The sequence below is a fragment of the Micropterus salmoides genome, unplaced genomic scaffold (assembly GCF_014851395.1).
Source record: "Micropterus salmoides isolate LMB-PRFRI ecotype aquatic unplaced genomic scaffold, ASM1485139v1 Ms_hic_scaffold_14, whole genome shotgun sequence".
Classification (NCBI taxonomy): Eukaryota; Metazoa; Chordata; class Actinopteri; order Centrarchiformes; family Centrarchidae; genus Micropterus; species Micropterus salmoides.
This window is the reverse complement of record NW_024040485.1, coordinates 34752709-34768274: the sequence shown is the minus strand read 5'-3', so window position 1 is coordinate 34768274 and position 15566 is coordinate 34752709. Positions and strand designations below refer to the sequence as shown.

The window sequence follows — 15566 nt, the reverse complement described above, 5'->3', positions numbered from 1 at the left end:
GTTCAGAAAAACAAAATTAACTAAAGTGTAGCTTTGAGTGATCAAGTGTAGTCTCAACCAAATTATAATTAACACTCAACACATCTTAACAAACATCCCTGTGACGTCACAGGGATGAAAGCTAAACGCGCCTCATATAACGCTCGCCAAGCGGCGACTCCGACACGCCCTCAGAAACAGCGAGCTGCAGCACACAGCTCTCCTCTCCCTTCCAAACACTAGCTACCCTCCAGGCAGTCAGTGGACATAAAGTTGTTCCTGTGATGTAGAGACAGAGCTCAGTTAAAACTTATGGATACAGATTAATAACTCACCGCTCTGAAACTCTCGCTCCAGTCCGTGTTGCCAAGCTGGTCGGCAACACACTGAACCCGAGCTGTTTACCGGCTTCTCGCCGACCCGCCCTCCTCTGCTTCTGATTGGCTAGTAGTCCTTAACTAGGAACTGAGCATGTGCAACTCCCAACAAAGATCATTTAGAGACAAGATGCATCACTCCATAGCTAAAACGAAGCCTTCAACACAGGGTGAAAAGAGGAGCATACCAGGAGAATACCCCCTCTTTAATACCTCCTCTCCTCTTTCATTCCCTCTTATAAAGCTACCACTTCCCTGCTTTCTCTTGTTCAGTGAGAAACGTGAGCTCTGGCCTGGATTGGACATACATTCTGGTTTTGAACTGCCCGTAGGAAGAATGTACATGTGAGAATCTGTACATTCTTGGTTAAAAGCCGTGTGAAGTCTCTTTTCTCTTTCGTCTCATCTCTTCCTCTGTGTATCTCACTCGTGGACTCTGCTCACAATGCTTATCGGAATGGACAGATTTGACTGGCTGGCAGCGCATCATGAGCTGATTGGAACACATGCAACTGAATACACAGCTGGCCAATCACAGCGCAGAATAGGACTCGCTCTAACTGAAGTCCGACACTAACTATAATGTAAAAAGAGTTATGCTGTATTTTTCTAAGATATGATATATCTATGATTTCTTAACATAATTTTAGTCCACAGAACGTTCTGCTATGGAACAATAGATTCATGTTGTGCAAAAGAAAATCTATATTATGGACAACTGGATGGAGAAACAATATGGTCAATTGTTCATCTGTTGGATGAAAATGGTAATAAAGTTGGATATAATCTGGATTGCTGAAGGTGTCATAAAACATTCCAATGGCTCTTATTCAGTTAATTAAAAATAATGTAGAAAACACACCGACCTCCAAAGTCCAAATATAAAGATAGGCCAAGTTGACTTTTTAAACCAAAAATGTAACAATGCCTTCCTGAGGCAACATCTGTAGAATACAATGTAACCTGGCTTCACAAGGAGAACTTCAAACCCTGAAATATCAGCTATTAGAACAAATATCTTTAATTTCCACTTCTTCCTAAAAACAAAGAAATGCAGTTTAAAATTCTAAGATTGAAATGTGATGTAGAAAACTGTCACCTATGCAACACAAATGTAGAAACAACAGAGCACATTTTTTATGTTTGTGACTAAAGTTTATGGAAATCCTTACATGACTGGCTGACGTCCAAACTCATAAAGATAGATTTCTTTTCATTCACATCTGTCCAACTAGGTGTGGTCCTAAATAAGAAACAAATTAAATTTCTGATCAATAATACCATTATTATTACTAAATATATACACAAATGTCACTTTGTGAAATCCCCCCTTCTTGGAATGCACTTAGAAATGAGTTCTCTGTATTAATTAAATCTATAAGAAATGTTCAAAGCTCCCCTGCCAGAAAATTCTGTTTACTTCAGAATATGATTTGATCTCTAAGTTTTGTTAATTTAACTATTTAATGAGTGAGTTAGTTATTTTTTTGTTGTCTATAACTTCTTTAGTGTCGTGTCTATTTCTTCTGAGATGATTGCTTTGAATTAAGTCCAATGTTTATTAATTACTTGGGAGGTGAATTACACCCTGGACTTGAAACATGGTTTGATCTGTACCGTGTAGAGTTTGTCATTGTACCCACTACCCATAATGCTCCTGTGAATCCTCCCCCAGTGTTTCATTAGCAGCTGGAACCACAGTGACTCTGATAAACAGGAATTAGCAGAATCCATCTGATATGAAGCTGTGGTTTGAATACCACTTCCCTCCTCTTTGAAGAGTAGTCAGATATCTGGGTTCAGGTTTTTGTACAGCCTCTTCTACACTTTGTATCACTGTGTTTCTAGAGCACAGTAGTAGAGAGCTGTGTCTGCCAGGGTTAGATCTCTGATGGTCAGTGTAGTTGATGTTGCTGATGTTTCAGATCCATATCGTTCATTGGGAATATGTTCGTCATCACTCCATGATTTGCTCCTTTCCAGAGTATAAACTGAGGTGCCTGAAGGTCTGATGTTTGTACCAGTAAAGGTATACACCACCTGCTGTTGTCTGATAGTTGCATGTGAGTGTGACAGATTGTCCTTCTCTTTCACTGACTTCCTCTCGTTCAGGAGAGATTGTGTCTCCAGCCATTAGTCCTGGAAAAAGTAGAGCAAATGAAGCCATTAGACTAACATTGTTCATGAGGCTGAGAGGAGAACAGTGGAAAATGGCAGCTGTACAGTGTTACTCTGTGGACACAAACACTCCAACACTCACCTATGAAGTGAGAGCAAAGTAAAAAGAGGTAAAGCAACATGTCTTTGGAGTTGTTAAAGCCAGACAGACAGCAGATGAGCAATGTTCTTCCACTGCAGTAGAATGAAGAAACTAAACAGCCTCTCTGCTGCACAGCCCTTCTCCTCAACATCAAGCTGATTGTGCTTTTAGTTCCTCAAACATTTCTGCTCTGGAGACGCAAAGAATCTCATTGGTTGAGTTGGACTTGAGTGGGCGGGGCCAGAGAATCCCCTTTTTAGAGATTGGCTGTCTACCAGAGTTCAGTTCAGCCAGTGAGATTATTTGTGCATCCAGAGCAGCTCTGCCTCAGAGAAATGTTTCCTGAATGTCCACTTTCAGTTCTTCACACCACTGTGAGACCGAGGCAGGTCCCACTAGAAGGAAGCCTACCTGAAGACCTGCTCTCTATTCTGGGAACATGGAGGACATTTCATTAGGGACGTCCTGATCAGGTTCTTTTGCCTCCTATTCCAGTCAGACCCAATCAATATTAAGTTTCTGCTCATACAGAGTCGCGATCTGATACTTGCATTTGGCAAAATGCTCACATTTCAGAACCTAGTGTCCCATAGTTGTTAGATGTGATGACAGAAAGCTCTCCAGTCTTCCTCTTTGGATGGTAGCACCAGTGGTGGTCTTAAGCATCTGGGGGGGCGTTTTAAGAGCAAGTGTGGGCCTCTGGTTTAAGTCTGCTACTGGGTACATCCAGGAGGAGGAAATAGGTGAATCTCAGCACTCTAGCTGCAGTATGAACGTGAAGAAGCTCCGTTAAGTACAATGGAGCCAATCCATTAAGGCATTTAAAAGTTAAAAGTAAGATTTTAAAATCAATCCTGTAATGAACAGGAAGCCAGTGGAGGAAGCGCGACACAGGTGTGATGTGGTCCCTCTTCTTCTTTCCTGTCAGGAGGCGGGCAGCAGCATTTTGGACTAACTGCAGGCGCTGAGTAGATGACTTGTCTAAGCCCACATATAAGGAGTTGCAATAGTCAAGGCGGGAAGTTATGAAGGCATTAATCACCCTCTCCACATCTTTAGGAGGGAGATAGGCCTTTGCCTTAGCTATAGTTCTCAACTGGAAAAAGCAGGATCTAACAGTGGCCGATATCTGTTTATCAAATTTAAACGCACTATCCAATACAACACCAAGACTCCTCACAGTTGAGCGGCTGTTTGAAGTTAAAGGGCCGAGAGAATATACATCAAGCAGTTCAGGGTGTCCAAACACTATGATCTTTGTCTTGTCTCCGTTTAGGTTGAGGAAATTAGGTTCATCCACGTTTTGATGTCCTTCATACAGTCAAGCAGGGGCTTTTACATTCAGGGCCAAATAAATTTGAATATCGTCTGCAAAACAGTGGAAAGAGACCTCATACCTCTCAAAAATGGAGGCCAGGGGCAGCAAATACAAAGAAAATAAGATGGGGCCTAAGACAGAACCTTGAGGGACACCGCAAGTAAATGGGGCCGTCTCAGAGGAATAATCACCGAGGTGGACAGAGAAGCTCCGATCAGTTAGATAGGATTGAAACCACCTAAGTGCAGTACCTTTGATTCCCACACAATTTTCCACCCGTGACAAGAGGATTGAGTGGTCAACAGTGTCAAAGGCAGCCATGAGGTCTAAGAGCACTAGGACGGCAGAGACTCCTGAGTCAGTTAAAATCAAGTCATTAAAACTCTTAAAAGTGCTGTTTCAGTGCTGTGACAGGGTTTGAAGCCGGACTGGAACTTTTCATAAACATTATTATCAATGAAATGTTTGCAGCTGGGTAAAAACTACTTTGTCCAGGACTTTAGATAAGAAATACAGTTTAGAGATGGGCCTGAGAGAACAGAGGGGTTGAGATTTTCCTTTTTTAGCAGGGGCTGTGTTAAACCCAGCTTTTCTAGCATTTACTGTACTGGTTTAGCGGACCAGGAAACTCACAGACCAATCGCACATGCTCCAATCGTCTCATGTGACGCTGCTCAGCCAATCAAATCTGTGCATTCCGATGCTTGCGAGTCGAGTCCGCCAGATTCACCAAAGACGTTTTGGAAACACACAGGAATTGAGGAGATGAAAGGGAAAAGGGATTTCACATGGCTTTTAATCAAGAATGTACAGATTTTTACATGTACATTCATCCCACGGGCAGTTCAAAGCCAGAATATCTCATAGAACTCCAATGCTAGCTGGACAAGCTAGAGCTCACGTTTCTCACTGAACAAGAGAAAGTAGGGAGGTGGTAGCTCTGTAAGAAGGAATGAAAGAGGAGAGGAGGTATTACAACTGTTTATTTGTTACGATGTGTTGAGTGTGTTATAAATTGGTTAAGACTGCACTTCATCACTTCAAGCTACACTTTTTATTTCATTTTCTCAAAAAATTAGGCACTTTATTTTAGTTTACTTAAATTTAGAATTTATTATTAGTCTAGTTATTATTTATTATCCCTCCAGTTTGATTTGAAAACTGAATGAAATATTATTTTATTTGACAGTCCGTTGTTGACTATATACATATGTTGATACAACTATACGTTATAGTACTGAATGATAACGCAAGTTAGTCGTTTTGATGTTCCTTTGCTTCGGGAAATTTTCTCTAACTGGAGACTTTGAATTCTAATTGAATACCCCTGGTGTAGAATAATGCAGCACAGTGAGGATCCAGACTTTTCATAGAGGACACAGCATCTGTCTGTTAACAGCCTACGATACCACTGGAGATTATCGGCTTTAACTGAATAGCTACAGGACAGAGTAACACTACGGCCCTCTGATGAGAACACTTCAGCTCTGCTGGCAGTAATATCATCTTCCAAGGTGTTACCTAGTGAGGGAAACAACATGTTAGATTCAGAGTTCTGTTCCAAAGGCAGACATCCATCATTTAAAACCAGCACTCACTGTCAGAAACACACGTACCTACGAGAGCTGAAAAGAACAAAAGTGCAGCGAGTTTCTCCATGTTGACAGAGGAGAAATGCTGGAACTGAATGTTCAGTATGAACACGTTCTGTCAGTTGTGTTTGGTCTGATGTTCACAGCTGGAATCAAAGAGTTCTCTGCCATGAAGCAGCTCTGCAGTCAGTAGGAGGAGACTCATATTTCACAGTAGTTTCATTTCTGAAGCTCTTCATCACAGCTGGGTCTCATGAGAGAATCCAGACTGGATCAGAAAATGAAGTTTAACAGTGTGTGACTCCCTCTAGTGGACGTTGTGGAGTATTCTGTTGTCTTTGCTCCAAAGGTTTTTGTACAGAGTTTTGGTGTTTCCTGTCACTGTGGGCTTCACAGCACAGTAGTACACAGCAGAGTCAGACAGCTGAAGCTTCTGGATCTTCAGAGGAACTGATCTTGAGGTGGAATCCAGTGTGGATGAAAATCTCTCCTTAAACTTGTCTGCTGTTTTCCCTTCATCCCGTTGAACGCGGCTCAGTATGAATTCAGGGCTGTTGTTTCCATCCTGTTTGTACCAGAAGAGATAATCATTTGATGAACTGGTGTTATATAGACAGCCAAGTGTTACTGTCTCTCCTTCAGCAGCAGTCACGTCTCCTTCTGGTTGCAGCACGTTGTCTTTTTGTGCTCTGCATTCTGTAAAACAGCAACAAACAGTATCAGTGTGCTGTTAAAGAATCATGTCAATGTTGGATTGATATCAGAGAACCAGAGTTGTGTTCATACCAAGGCACACAGCAGCCAGCAACACTGAGATGAACAGAGGCGTCATATCTGCAGTGTTGAGGAACTGTGAGCTCCAGCAAGTATAAAGAAGGCTGTGATCTCTCTGTTTAGTCTTCATCAACACTAAGTTGGTGGATTAGAAGGAGGAGCCTGATCACAGTGACGGGGCTCATTCACAGCCCTGTGTTATTCCCCGACTGACAACTTTACACTCAACACATTTTCCTCACTCTCTCCTTTCCTAGTGTGACAATTAGGATCAATTAGTGAATGTTTTTAATATGGTATCAGCATCATATTAAAGGCCTGTCAGTTTGCCAGCCTGTCCACAGCTTCTCCAGATAAAGGGCTAAAATATGAAGCATGTTCAGAACACATAAGGATCTCCAAAACCAGCTCGGTGGTGTCGACCATTTCAAACAGGATGTTGCACTGAGAGCGAATGGTTAAGAGCTGCTACCACCAGTTTACCACAGTGAAAGTAGAGGCTTCAGCAAACACTCCCTCACTCCCACAATGGGGCAGTCACGTCCTTTCTAGACTGTTCCAAGGGCTGATTTAAGTGCTTCGATCTCTGGAGCTGCCGCATTACTGACAGTGAAAGCAGAGATGTTTGTGTTAATTATGGTTGGACATCTCCCCCTCTAACAAATGAAGGCAGTCTGTGCAAACATGGAGCTTATTCTGTCTCCAAACACTGGTGTGAAACTGGTCATGACTCAGGCTTTGGAGTGAAACATTAAGGTGTTTGTCCATTCTTGTCTGGATGTGAAAGTGCAGTGGGACTCTGGCCGACTTACATACCAGCTTATTATTACAAGGCATCAAACTTACAGTCCATAATTTATTGTCAATGTATTTGAACTTTTTCTTTAGTGAGTCTTCTGGAATAAAGAATCGAGTCAAGATGTCTAAGAATTTTATTCTTTACAAAGGCTCAAACAAACATACAGAGGTGCAACCAGTAAAGTATTTCCTTTCCCTCAGTTCTGGTTTATATAGCATAGAGCATATCTGCCCTAAATGGTAGGTTTCGTCTCTTTTATTCGATTTAGCAGGAAACATATTTCAACCCATTTATCAAATTGTCCCATAGATGTTTTATCTTTCTCAGTCGTAAATTTTATAACTGGCAGAAGGATTTTAAGAGCTGTTTCCCACTCAGTTCTCACTTTACTCCAACATATCCCTATTTAATCTGTAGTTATTTGTTTCTCTACGTACCTGTACCTTCAGCTCTGGAAATGAATCTTATGCTGCCGTTCAGTGGTGGACAGTAATTACGTACATTACTCAAGTACTGTACTTATGTACAAATGATATATTCTGTTCATGCCACTTTTTGTGTCTCCACCAAACTCAGACAGAGAGATTGTTCTTTTTTCTTCACTACAACAGCTTTTGTTACTTTACAAAGTAAGCATTTTACTACATATGAAGAGTTTATAAAATATGTTTTGTAATTAATTTAATTACCCAACAGTTTATTCAAGCACAGCTGAAACAATTAGTTGGTTGAAAATCATCTATCGTTCCAGCTTCACAAATTAATTATTTAAAAAATTTTGATGTAGTGTTAATAATATTGAGGTTTGGATTGACATGACCTGACCAATCATTCACAAATGGATAAACATGGCAACGACATGTCAGATCCAGTCCTTGTTAGGAAAAGTGTTCCACAAGGCTCAGTTTTCGGACCCTGCTTTTCCTAGTTTACATTAATAATATTTGTGATGTTTAAATTCTGTAAGGATCATCTGTATGCAGATGACACAGTTCTGTACTCCTGTGCCCCCACAGCAGAGTTTGCCTTTTCAAATGTGCAGGCAGATTTTTATACCCTGCAATATGCTCTGTCAGATTTGAAGTTGCTTTTAAATTCCCACAAAACTAAAATTATGATTTTTGCCACTGGGCGAACAAAGGTACCACCCCTCTCCATCACGACCCTGTATGGAGTCTGTATCCAGTCTGTTGATAATTACAAATATCTGGGAATCTGGTTTTACAAAAAACCTAAATTTTAAATACCATGTTAATTATCTTGCAAAGAAATTAAAATTCACGTTGACTTTTCTGTATATGTGAAAGTCATGCTTTTCAATGGCTTCACAAAACACTTAGTTGCTGGCCTTTTTCTGCCACAGATTGATTATAGGGACACTACCTACAGGTTTGCCTCTCTGTCCACCTTGTCCAAACTTGACCCCCTTTATCACTCAGCTCTCAGATATGTCACTAACTCTAGTTTCAGGATGCATCATTGTATATTGGACAGACTGGAAGATGGTCATCCCTTCACTTGCAAAGATATGTTAGGTAGACTTCCAAATTATTTAAACAGGACATTTTTAACTTTACAAAGCAGTCATGAGCTCAGGTCACATAATGGGCTACAGTTCAAAGTGCCTGCTATCAGAACCAGGGCAGGTACTCAAAGTATAAAAGGGGCACATGGAACAAGGATTTAAATAGGGCTGTTCTCAAATATTGATACAGAAATATATCGTTATGTATTCCTTGCTGATATGCGTATACTGATGCTCCTGTATTGATACATCAGCAAATGGTATGACACAGTTTTAAAAAGAAACACAGGGAATACCCAGCTCTTGCTTTAAACACTGTGGGCTGTTGATGGTGTTGCTGGGGATGTTGCTGCTGATACTACTGGTGGTGATCTGTGACTATCGATATTATAACAAACTTAGGAGATATTAGCTGATTAAACAAATATGTGACCGTGACAAGATGTAAAGATCGCTGACAGTATTTGGAACTGGCTCACAGTGACTGACCTGCTGTAGTGCTGCAGCCGCTGCCAAGGCTGACTGCTACGATAAAATAAGAGGGAGATGGTCACAGAGACTGCTGCACACCAAAAGCTGCAGGTAGAGGAAATAAGATACCAGGTTCAAAACTGTGTGGGAAATAATCTGAGAAGGATACAGTACTGGGAGAAAGGACGAGGTCGGCCAAGGCAGGGTTAAGAGTGAGACAAATCTATAGACAGGTGTGTGCGTGTGTCTATAGGCAATATTTTGATAATGATATATTTCACTGTGACATTTGGAATTCTTTATTACATTTATTTAATCTTGCTTTAGCATATAAAAAGCATTCAAATATATTTTCATGTCTGCCATCTCCTTTTACATGTTGCTACATCCCGAGCCCCCATTACCCATAAATGTGAAATAAAAACAAATAAAAAACAAACAAATAAAGGAACAATTACTAAATGAAAATAATAATAATTTGAAAACCTTTCAAAACAATTATTATATTTGATTCTATTCTGAGTTTCCACTGGTTGTCCTCCGTTCGTGGCATCCATCTATCTCTCTCTTTCAATATCTCTGTCTTTCACTGTCTCTGTCTTTCACTATCTCTTTCACTGGCTCTGTCTTTCACTATGTCTATCTTTCACTATCTCTGTCTTTCATTATCTCTTTTACTATCTCTATCTTTCACTATCTCTTTCACTATTTCTTGTTCACTATTTCTTTCATTATCTCTTTCACTATATCTTTCGATATCTCTATCTCTTAACTATCTTTTCCGTATCTCTTCACTATCTCTTTCACTATCTCTTTCACTGTCTCTGTTTTTAGCTATTTCTCCTTCACTACCTCTTTCACTGGCTCTGTCTTTCTCTATCTCTTCAGTATCTCTTTCCCTATCTTTTTCACTATTTCTCGTTCTTTCATTATCTCTTTCACTATATCTTTCAATATCTCTATCTTTTCCGTATCTCTTTCACTATCTCTATCTTTAATTATCTCTTCACTCTCTTTTTCACGGTTTCTGTCTTTCACCATGTCTATCTTTCACTATCTCTGTCTTTGACTATCTCTTTCACTTTCTCTGTCTTTCACTGTCTCTCTTTCACTCTTTCACTATGTCTGTCTTTCACCATCTCTTCAGTATCTCTTTCACTATCTCTGTCTTTCACTATCTCCTTCAGTGGCTCTGTATTTCACTATCTCTTTCACTATTTCTCTTTCACTGTCTCTGTATTTCACTATCTCTTGTTCATTATCTTTCACTGGCTCTGTATTTCACTATCTCTTTCACTGGCTCTGTATTTCACTATCTCTTGTTCATTATCTTTCACTGGCTCTGTCTTTCACTAGGTCTTTGTTTCACTATCTCTTAAGTATCTCTCTTTTACTATCTCTATCTTTCACTATCTCTTTCACTCTTTCTCTTTCACTGTCTCTGTCTTTCACTATCTCTTTCACTGGCTCTGTATTTCACTATCTCTCGCCCAAAGCCTTAAAGCCAACCAACCCCGTGACATTGCAGGTTATAGTACTGCACAATGGTGGCACCCTTTCAGTGAAAGATAAGACAGTTCTTCATTTCTTTTGTCTTTTATACGTTTACATTTGTCATGTTTCTTGTATAATTGTTGATCGTAGTGGAAATCCATTGTGTAAATGATGTAAACTTGATTGACTGCTTCATTTCCCTTTAAGGTCTCACTGCCATCATTGTTCCAAACAAGTACAGTTTTACTTGTGCTGTCCTGCTTTCGAGCAGGGACTTGTAGGTGGGAATTAAATGGACATTATGGTGAGAGGTGCAAATGGGGGTTTAGTATTACAGTCTACATATTGCTTCAAACCAGGCAGCACAGCTTAAAGCTTGCAATGGTTACAGTCACCAAGCATTTCAATTGTCTGTGAAAACAATCTGCTGGAGTAGTATTGGAGATACTTGGAAAATACTATGAACATATTCAAGTTCTGTTATTTGTTTATTGTGTTTTATCTGTAGCGCTTCATTTAATGTTGCTTCTATCACCACTAAAACAAATCCTGACTATATCATAAACCACTGAAGTTTAACAGTGTGTGACTCCCTCTGGTGGATGTTGTGGAGTATTCTGTTGTCTTTGCTCCAAAGGTTTTTGTACAGAGTTTTGGTGTTTCCTGTCACTGTGGGCTGCAGAGCACAGTAGTACACAGCAGAGTCAGACAGCTGAAGCTTCTGGATCTTCAGAGGAACTGATTTATCCTTGATTTTAGCATTAAATCTGTCTTTCGTGAACTCTGCATCAAAATCTGTTGTTTTTGAGTAACTTTTCAGCATGTACTTAGGAGACTCATTTACTTGTTTGTACCAGAACAAAGTTGGACTTGCTCTACTCGTCTCAAAAGTACAGCCAAGTGCAACTGTTTCTCCTTCAGCAGCAATGACATCTCCTGCTGGCTGGGTCACTCTGTCTTCTCCTTTACACTCTGGGGAAGAAGAGAACATGCAGAGGAAGAGATGGATCAATAAAGATGATTGATTAAAGGAGAACAATCAGTAGGTTTAAAGAGTTACCTAGCCAGAGAGTCAGAATCAGGATGTTTCTCAGCCAGTGGTTCATGTCTGCAGTGAGAGGGGAGGAGAGAGAGGAAGAACATTGATACTCTGATGGATCTGGGCCTTCACATCATTGGCCCTTCCTCTTCATCATCTGTTGAGGAACTCTCAACATTTACATCTCATTTACATCTCAGCTGTTTAGCTGATGCTCTTATCCAGAGCAGCTCATAATGAGGAGCTTTAACATGTGAACTTTCTGTTACAACAAAGTCTCTTTAACCACTTTTCACCCTGGAATAGTTCAATAGATTCATCAACATGGGTCTGTAATTATTTTAGTTTGTCTCATCATCAGAAATAGCCTCAATTAAACACCATGATCTGGATTAACTGTGTTTTATTAATAACAGGATAATATTGTTACTTGTCATTAGATTGTGTTGTCAGTGTCCACTTGGTGTCACTGTTGTTCAGTAAAAGGAGGAGCTGCAGTGAGTAAATCTTCAGAGGAGCTGTCAGGTTTTTGTACAGAGCTTTGGTGTTTCCTGTCACTGTGGGCCTCACAGCACAGTAGTACACAGCAGAGTCTGTCACTGCAGCAGAGGAGATCTGCAGATCCAGATGGGTTTTATCATCACTCACTTTAGCAGACCATCCAGGGATTGGATCATTTCCTACTGCTCCTGAAGCAGAGTGTGAGATGAGGAGCCCTGGTGGTTTTCCTGGATATTGTCGATACCAGAAGAAATAATCTCCAACATTTGCTTTTTTAGAGTATTTGTAGGACAGAGTAACAGAGCTGTCTTCTAAAGCAAACTCTTCATTCCTGACTGGAGTGAGTTCTTCACAGCTGACACCTGAAGGAAGAGATAACTCTGTAACTTTACAATCTAAAGGTTTCTATCAGTGAAGCTCTCTTAATGTTGATGATCTCACCTACCTCTTATTGTGAGCAGAAACAAAGTCACAAACAGACTGAAGTTCACTGACAGCATCTTAAAGAGAAAGAGAATCTGTCTGTGAAAGTTTGTGTCTTTTCTGTCCTTGAGTCCCAGTTTTGCTCCTCCCTTAATCCCTCCCTCCTTCCTCTCACAACTCTGACAAATAGTGAGTTTGTCTCTGCTGTGGTGCTGTTATTCACTAAATGACATCATTTCCATCAGGTAACAAGTAGCTGATAAGGTAACACTGATTGACTCTTTGCAGAACATGTGAAGGTCCTGACTGAGGTCAGTCTTTACACAGACGATATACTACTGTTACTAGTATCTACTTCTGATTCTGTACGTGTCTATTGCCTTATGATCTATTTCCTACCTGGTTAAAATAACAGATTTGCACATATATTTTCTGAACTTTTATCTTCTGTTGTTTGAAGTTATTGCTGAAGATTTTAGTATCTAAATTAATGTTTCAATCAACTTTTGCTACAGATTCTTTAAATATGTCATTCATTTAATTTCGTCCAGCATGTGTCTGGTCTAACTCATAACCGTGGCCACACATTAGATTTAGTCTTTACTCTTCATCTGAGTATAGATTCTATTGTCTTGTTTCTCCTCACCTTTGTATCCATGCTGCCTAAGACTAAATTGCATGTCTGTTGTAAGAAGTCAAAAGGTCCTTCATATACAAATAGCAAACAATTGAAAGCTGCAAGAGCCAACTACTTCAGTAACCTCCTCACCAGTTACCAGAATAATCCTAGATTCCAGTTTAAAACCATTAGACAGACTCATCAACTCTGCTCCCCCTGCCTTACCAGCCTCTTCAAATGCTGACTGTCAACAGTTTTATTATCTTTTAAGTAGAAAATCACTGACATTAGGTCTAACACCTACTACCACTGTTGTTGCTGATATTTCTTATTATCCTGCCTGTCCTGAACTGCTCAGCAATTTTCAGCTAATTTCTTTTCCTGAGCTCATCGATACTGTCTCTCACATGCTTTTCTCTTCAAGCCCTCTTGATATCTTAGCCACATCCCTCCTAACGAAGGTTATAGTGGACATCGGCCTTTGCTTACCTCACGTTATTAATTGTTCCCTTTCTTCCTGCCGCATCCCTAATTATTTAAGCAAGCTAGCATTCAGCCTTTATTTAAAAAGCATAACTTGATTAATCGCTTCCACAGAACTATAGACCCATTTCTAAGCTTGCTTTCATATCCTAAGTTCTTGATGGTGCTAACTCAACTCGTAGCTGTGTTAGACTGGGTTTCACAAACTTCACATTACAGAAACCGCCCTCATTATGGTTACATACGATTTACTGATGCCGATGCTGGGGAGTCACATGTTTTATTGTTGCTCAACCTTAGTAATTTGCTTAACACTATTGATCAAATAATTGAATTTCCTGTCTCCATTGGTACTTATGTTTCATCTTACCCTCTGCTGAAGTGTGGGGTGGCTCAGGGATCTATTCTTGGTCCCATTTTGTTTTCCTTTTATATGCTTCCATTAGGAAACATTATCAGTTATTATAAAAGAGCCTCTCATCACTGCTACGCTGATGATACACATATTTACTTGTCCTTTTAGCCAGATAACATTAGCTGTCAATGTAATGGAGTTCTTGTTTGTTATTGCGAAATGGATGACTTGTTACTTTCTGCAGCTCAACTCAAACAAGACAGAAATAATAATATTTGGCCCTGATCACCTAGTAAGCAAACAACAACCGTTTATTGGTCCACTGACAACCAATTGAAAATCTCCAGCCAGAAATGTAGTTGTAACATTTAATCCTGCTACTTCCACCTTAGAAATATTACCAAAATAAAATGAGCTATGTCCTTTATCTTTTCACACCTGGACTATTGCAGTGCACTGTGTGTGACTCCCTCTAGTGGACGTTGTGAAGTATTCTGTTGTCTTTGCTCCAAAGGTTTTTGTACAGAGTTTTGGTGTTTCCTGTCACTATGGGCTGCAGAGCACAGTAGTACACAGCAGAGTCTGTCACTTTAGCTGAGATGATCTGCAGATTCACACGCTTGTCTGTTTTGTTAATGTGAGCTGAGAAAACAGAATCAGTTGGATGAATCGTTCCTCCCTCTGTGATGGAGAGCAGGAACTCTGGTCTGGATCTCTGGTATTGTCGGTACCACTGGATATTGGTGATGAAACCCTCATATTTACAGGTCAGGTTGATGTTTCCTCCCTCTGCAACATGTTCTTCAGGACTTTCTGGCGTTATGCTGTTCATGGAACCCAGGGCTGCAAAATGTCAGTTAGTCTGCAAGAGATTCTAACATCAAGAGACTCAACGGAGGTTCTTGACTTTCTGGATTCATTCAAAAAAACCAAATGTCTTTCTATCATGGAAGTTGTTCCCTTCCACAGAGAAACCTCTAGTTCTGAAATGTAGACCAAATATCTGGTTAATCCAGCAGGTTAATGAGCCTTTCATCTGTGTTCCAACACTCACCTATGAAGTGAGAGCAAAGTAAAAAGTGGTAAAGCAACATGTCTTTGGAGTTGTTAAAGCCAGACAGACAGCAGATGAGCAATGTTCTTCCACTGCAGTAGAATGAAGAAACTAAACAGCCTCTCTGCTGCACAGCCCTTCTCCTCAACATCAAGCTGATTGTGCTTTTAGTTCCTCAAACATTTCTGCTCTGGAGACGCAAAGAATCTCATTGGTTGAGTTGGACTTCAGTGGGCGGGGCCTGTTTTTGAACCACCAACGTTAAAGCTATAAAAATATTTGTGCGTCCAGCAGATGTTTGCTTCTGGGAAATGGATCAAACTGAAACTGCAATGTACTGTCATCATTGTTGTCCACACTGGAGAATGTGATGAAGGTAACAGTAATAACATACAGCAAGGGTCGGCTATTAAACTTTGCATTGGAGCAGTTTATTCAACCGTTAGTTTGTGGGTGAGAACATGACATAATATTTGAAGTCATTGTTATGGTGTTGGGTTAGC

At 40.2% G+C, this 15566-nt stretch overlaps 1 protein-coding gene across 1 annotated transcript; it reads right to left on the bottom strand.

Moving 5' to 3' along the window:
• Positions 1–12054: 12054 nt before the first annotated feature.
• Positions 12055–15082, bottom strand: LOC119901640. The gene is made up of 4 exons (XM_038717211.1): positions 15064–15082; positions 14569–14852; positions 13397–13415; positions 12055–12464 (listed from the first exon to the last, which is right to left on the bottom strand). The coding sequence occupies exons 2-4, from the start codon at positions 14839–14841 to the stop codon at positions 12055–12057; spliced, it is 702 nt and encodes a 233-aa protein (XP_038573139.1). The 5' UTR covers positions 14842–14852; positions 15064–15082.
• Between the last annotated feature and the right edge of the window lie 484 nt (positions 15083–15566).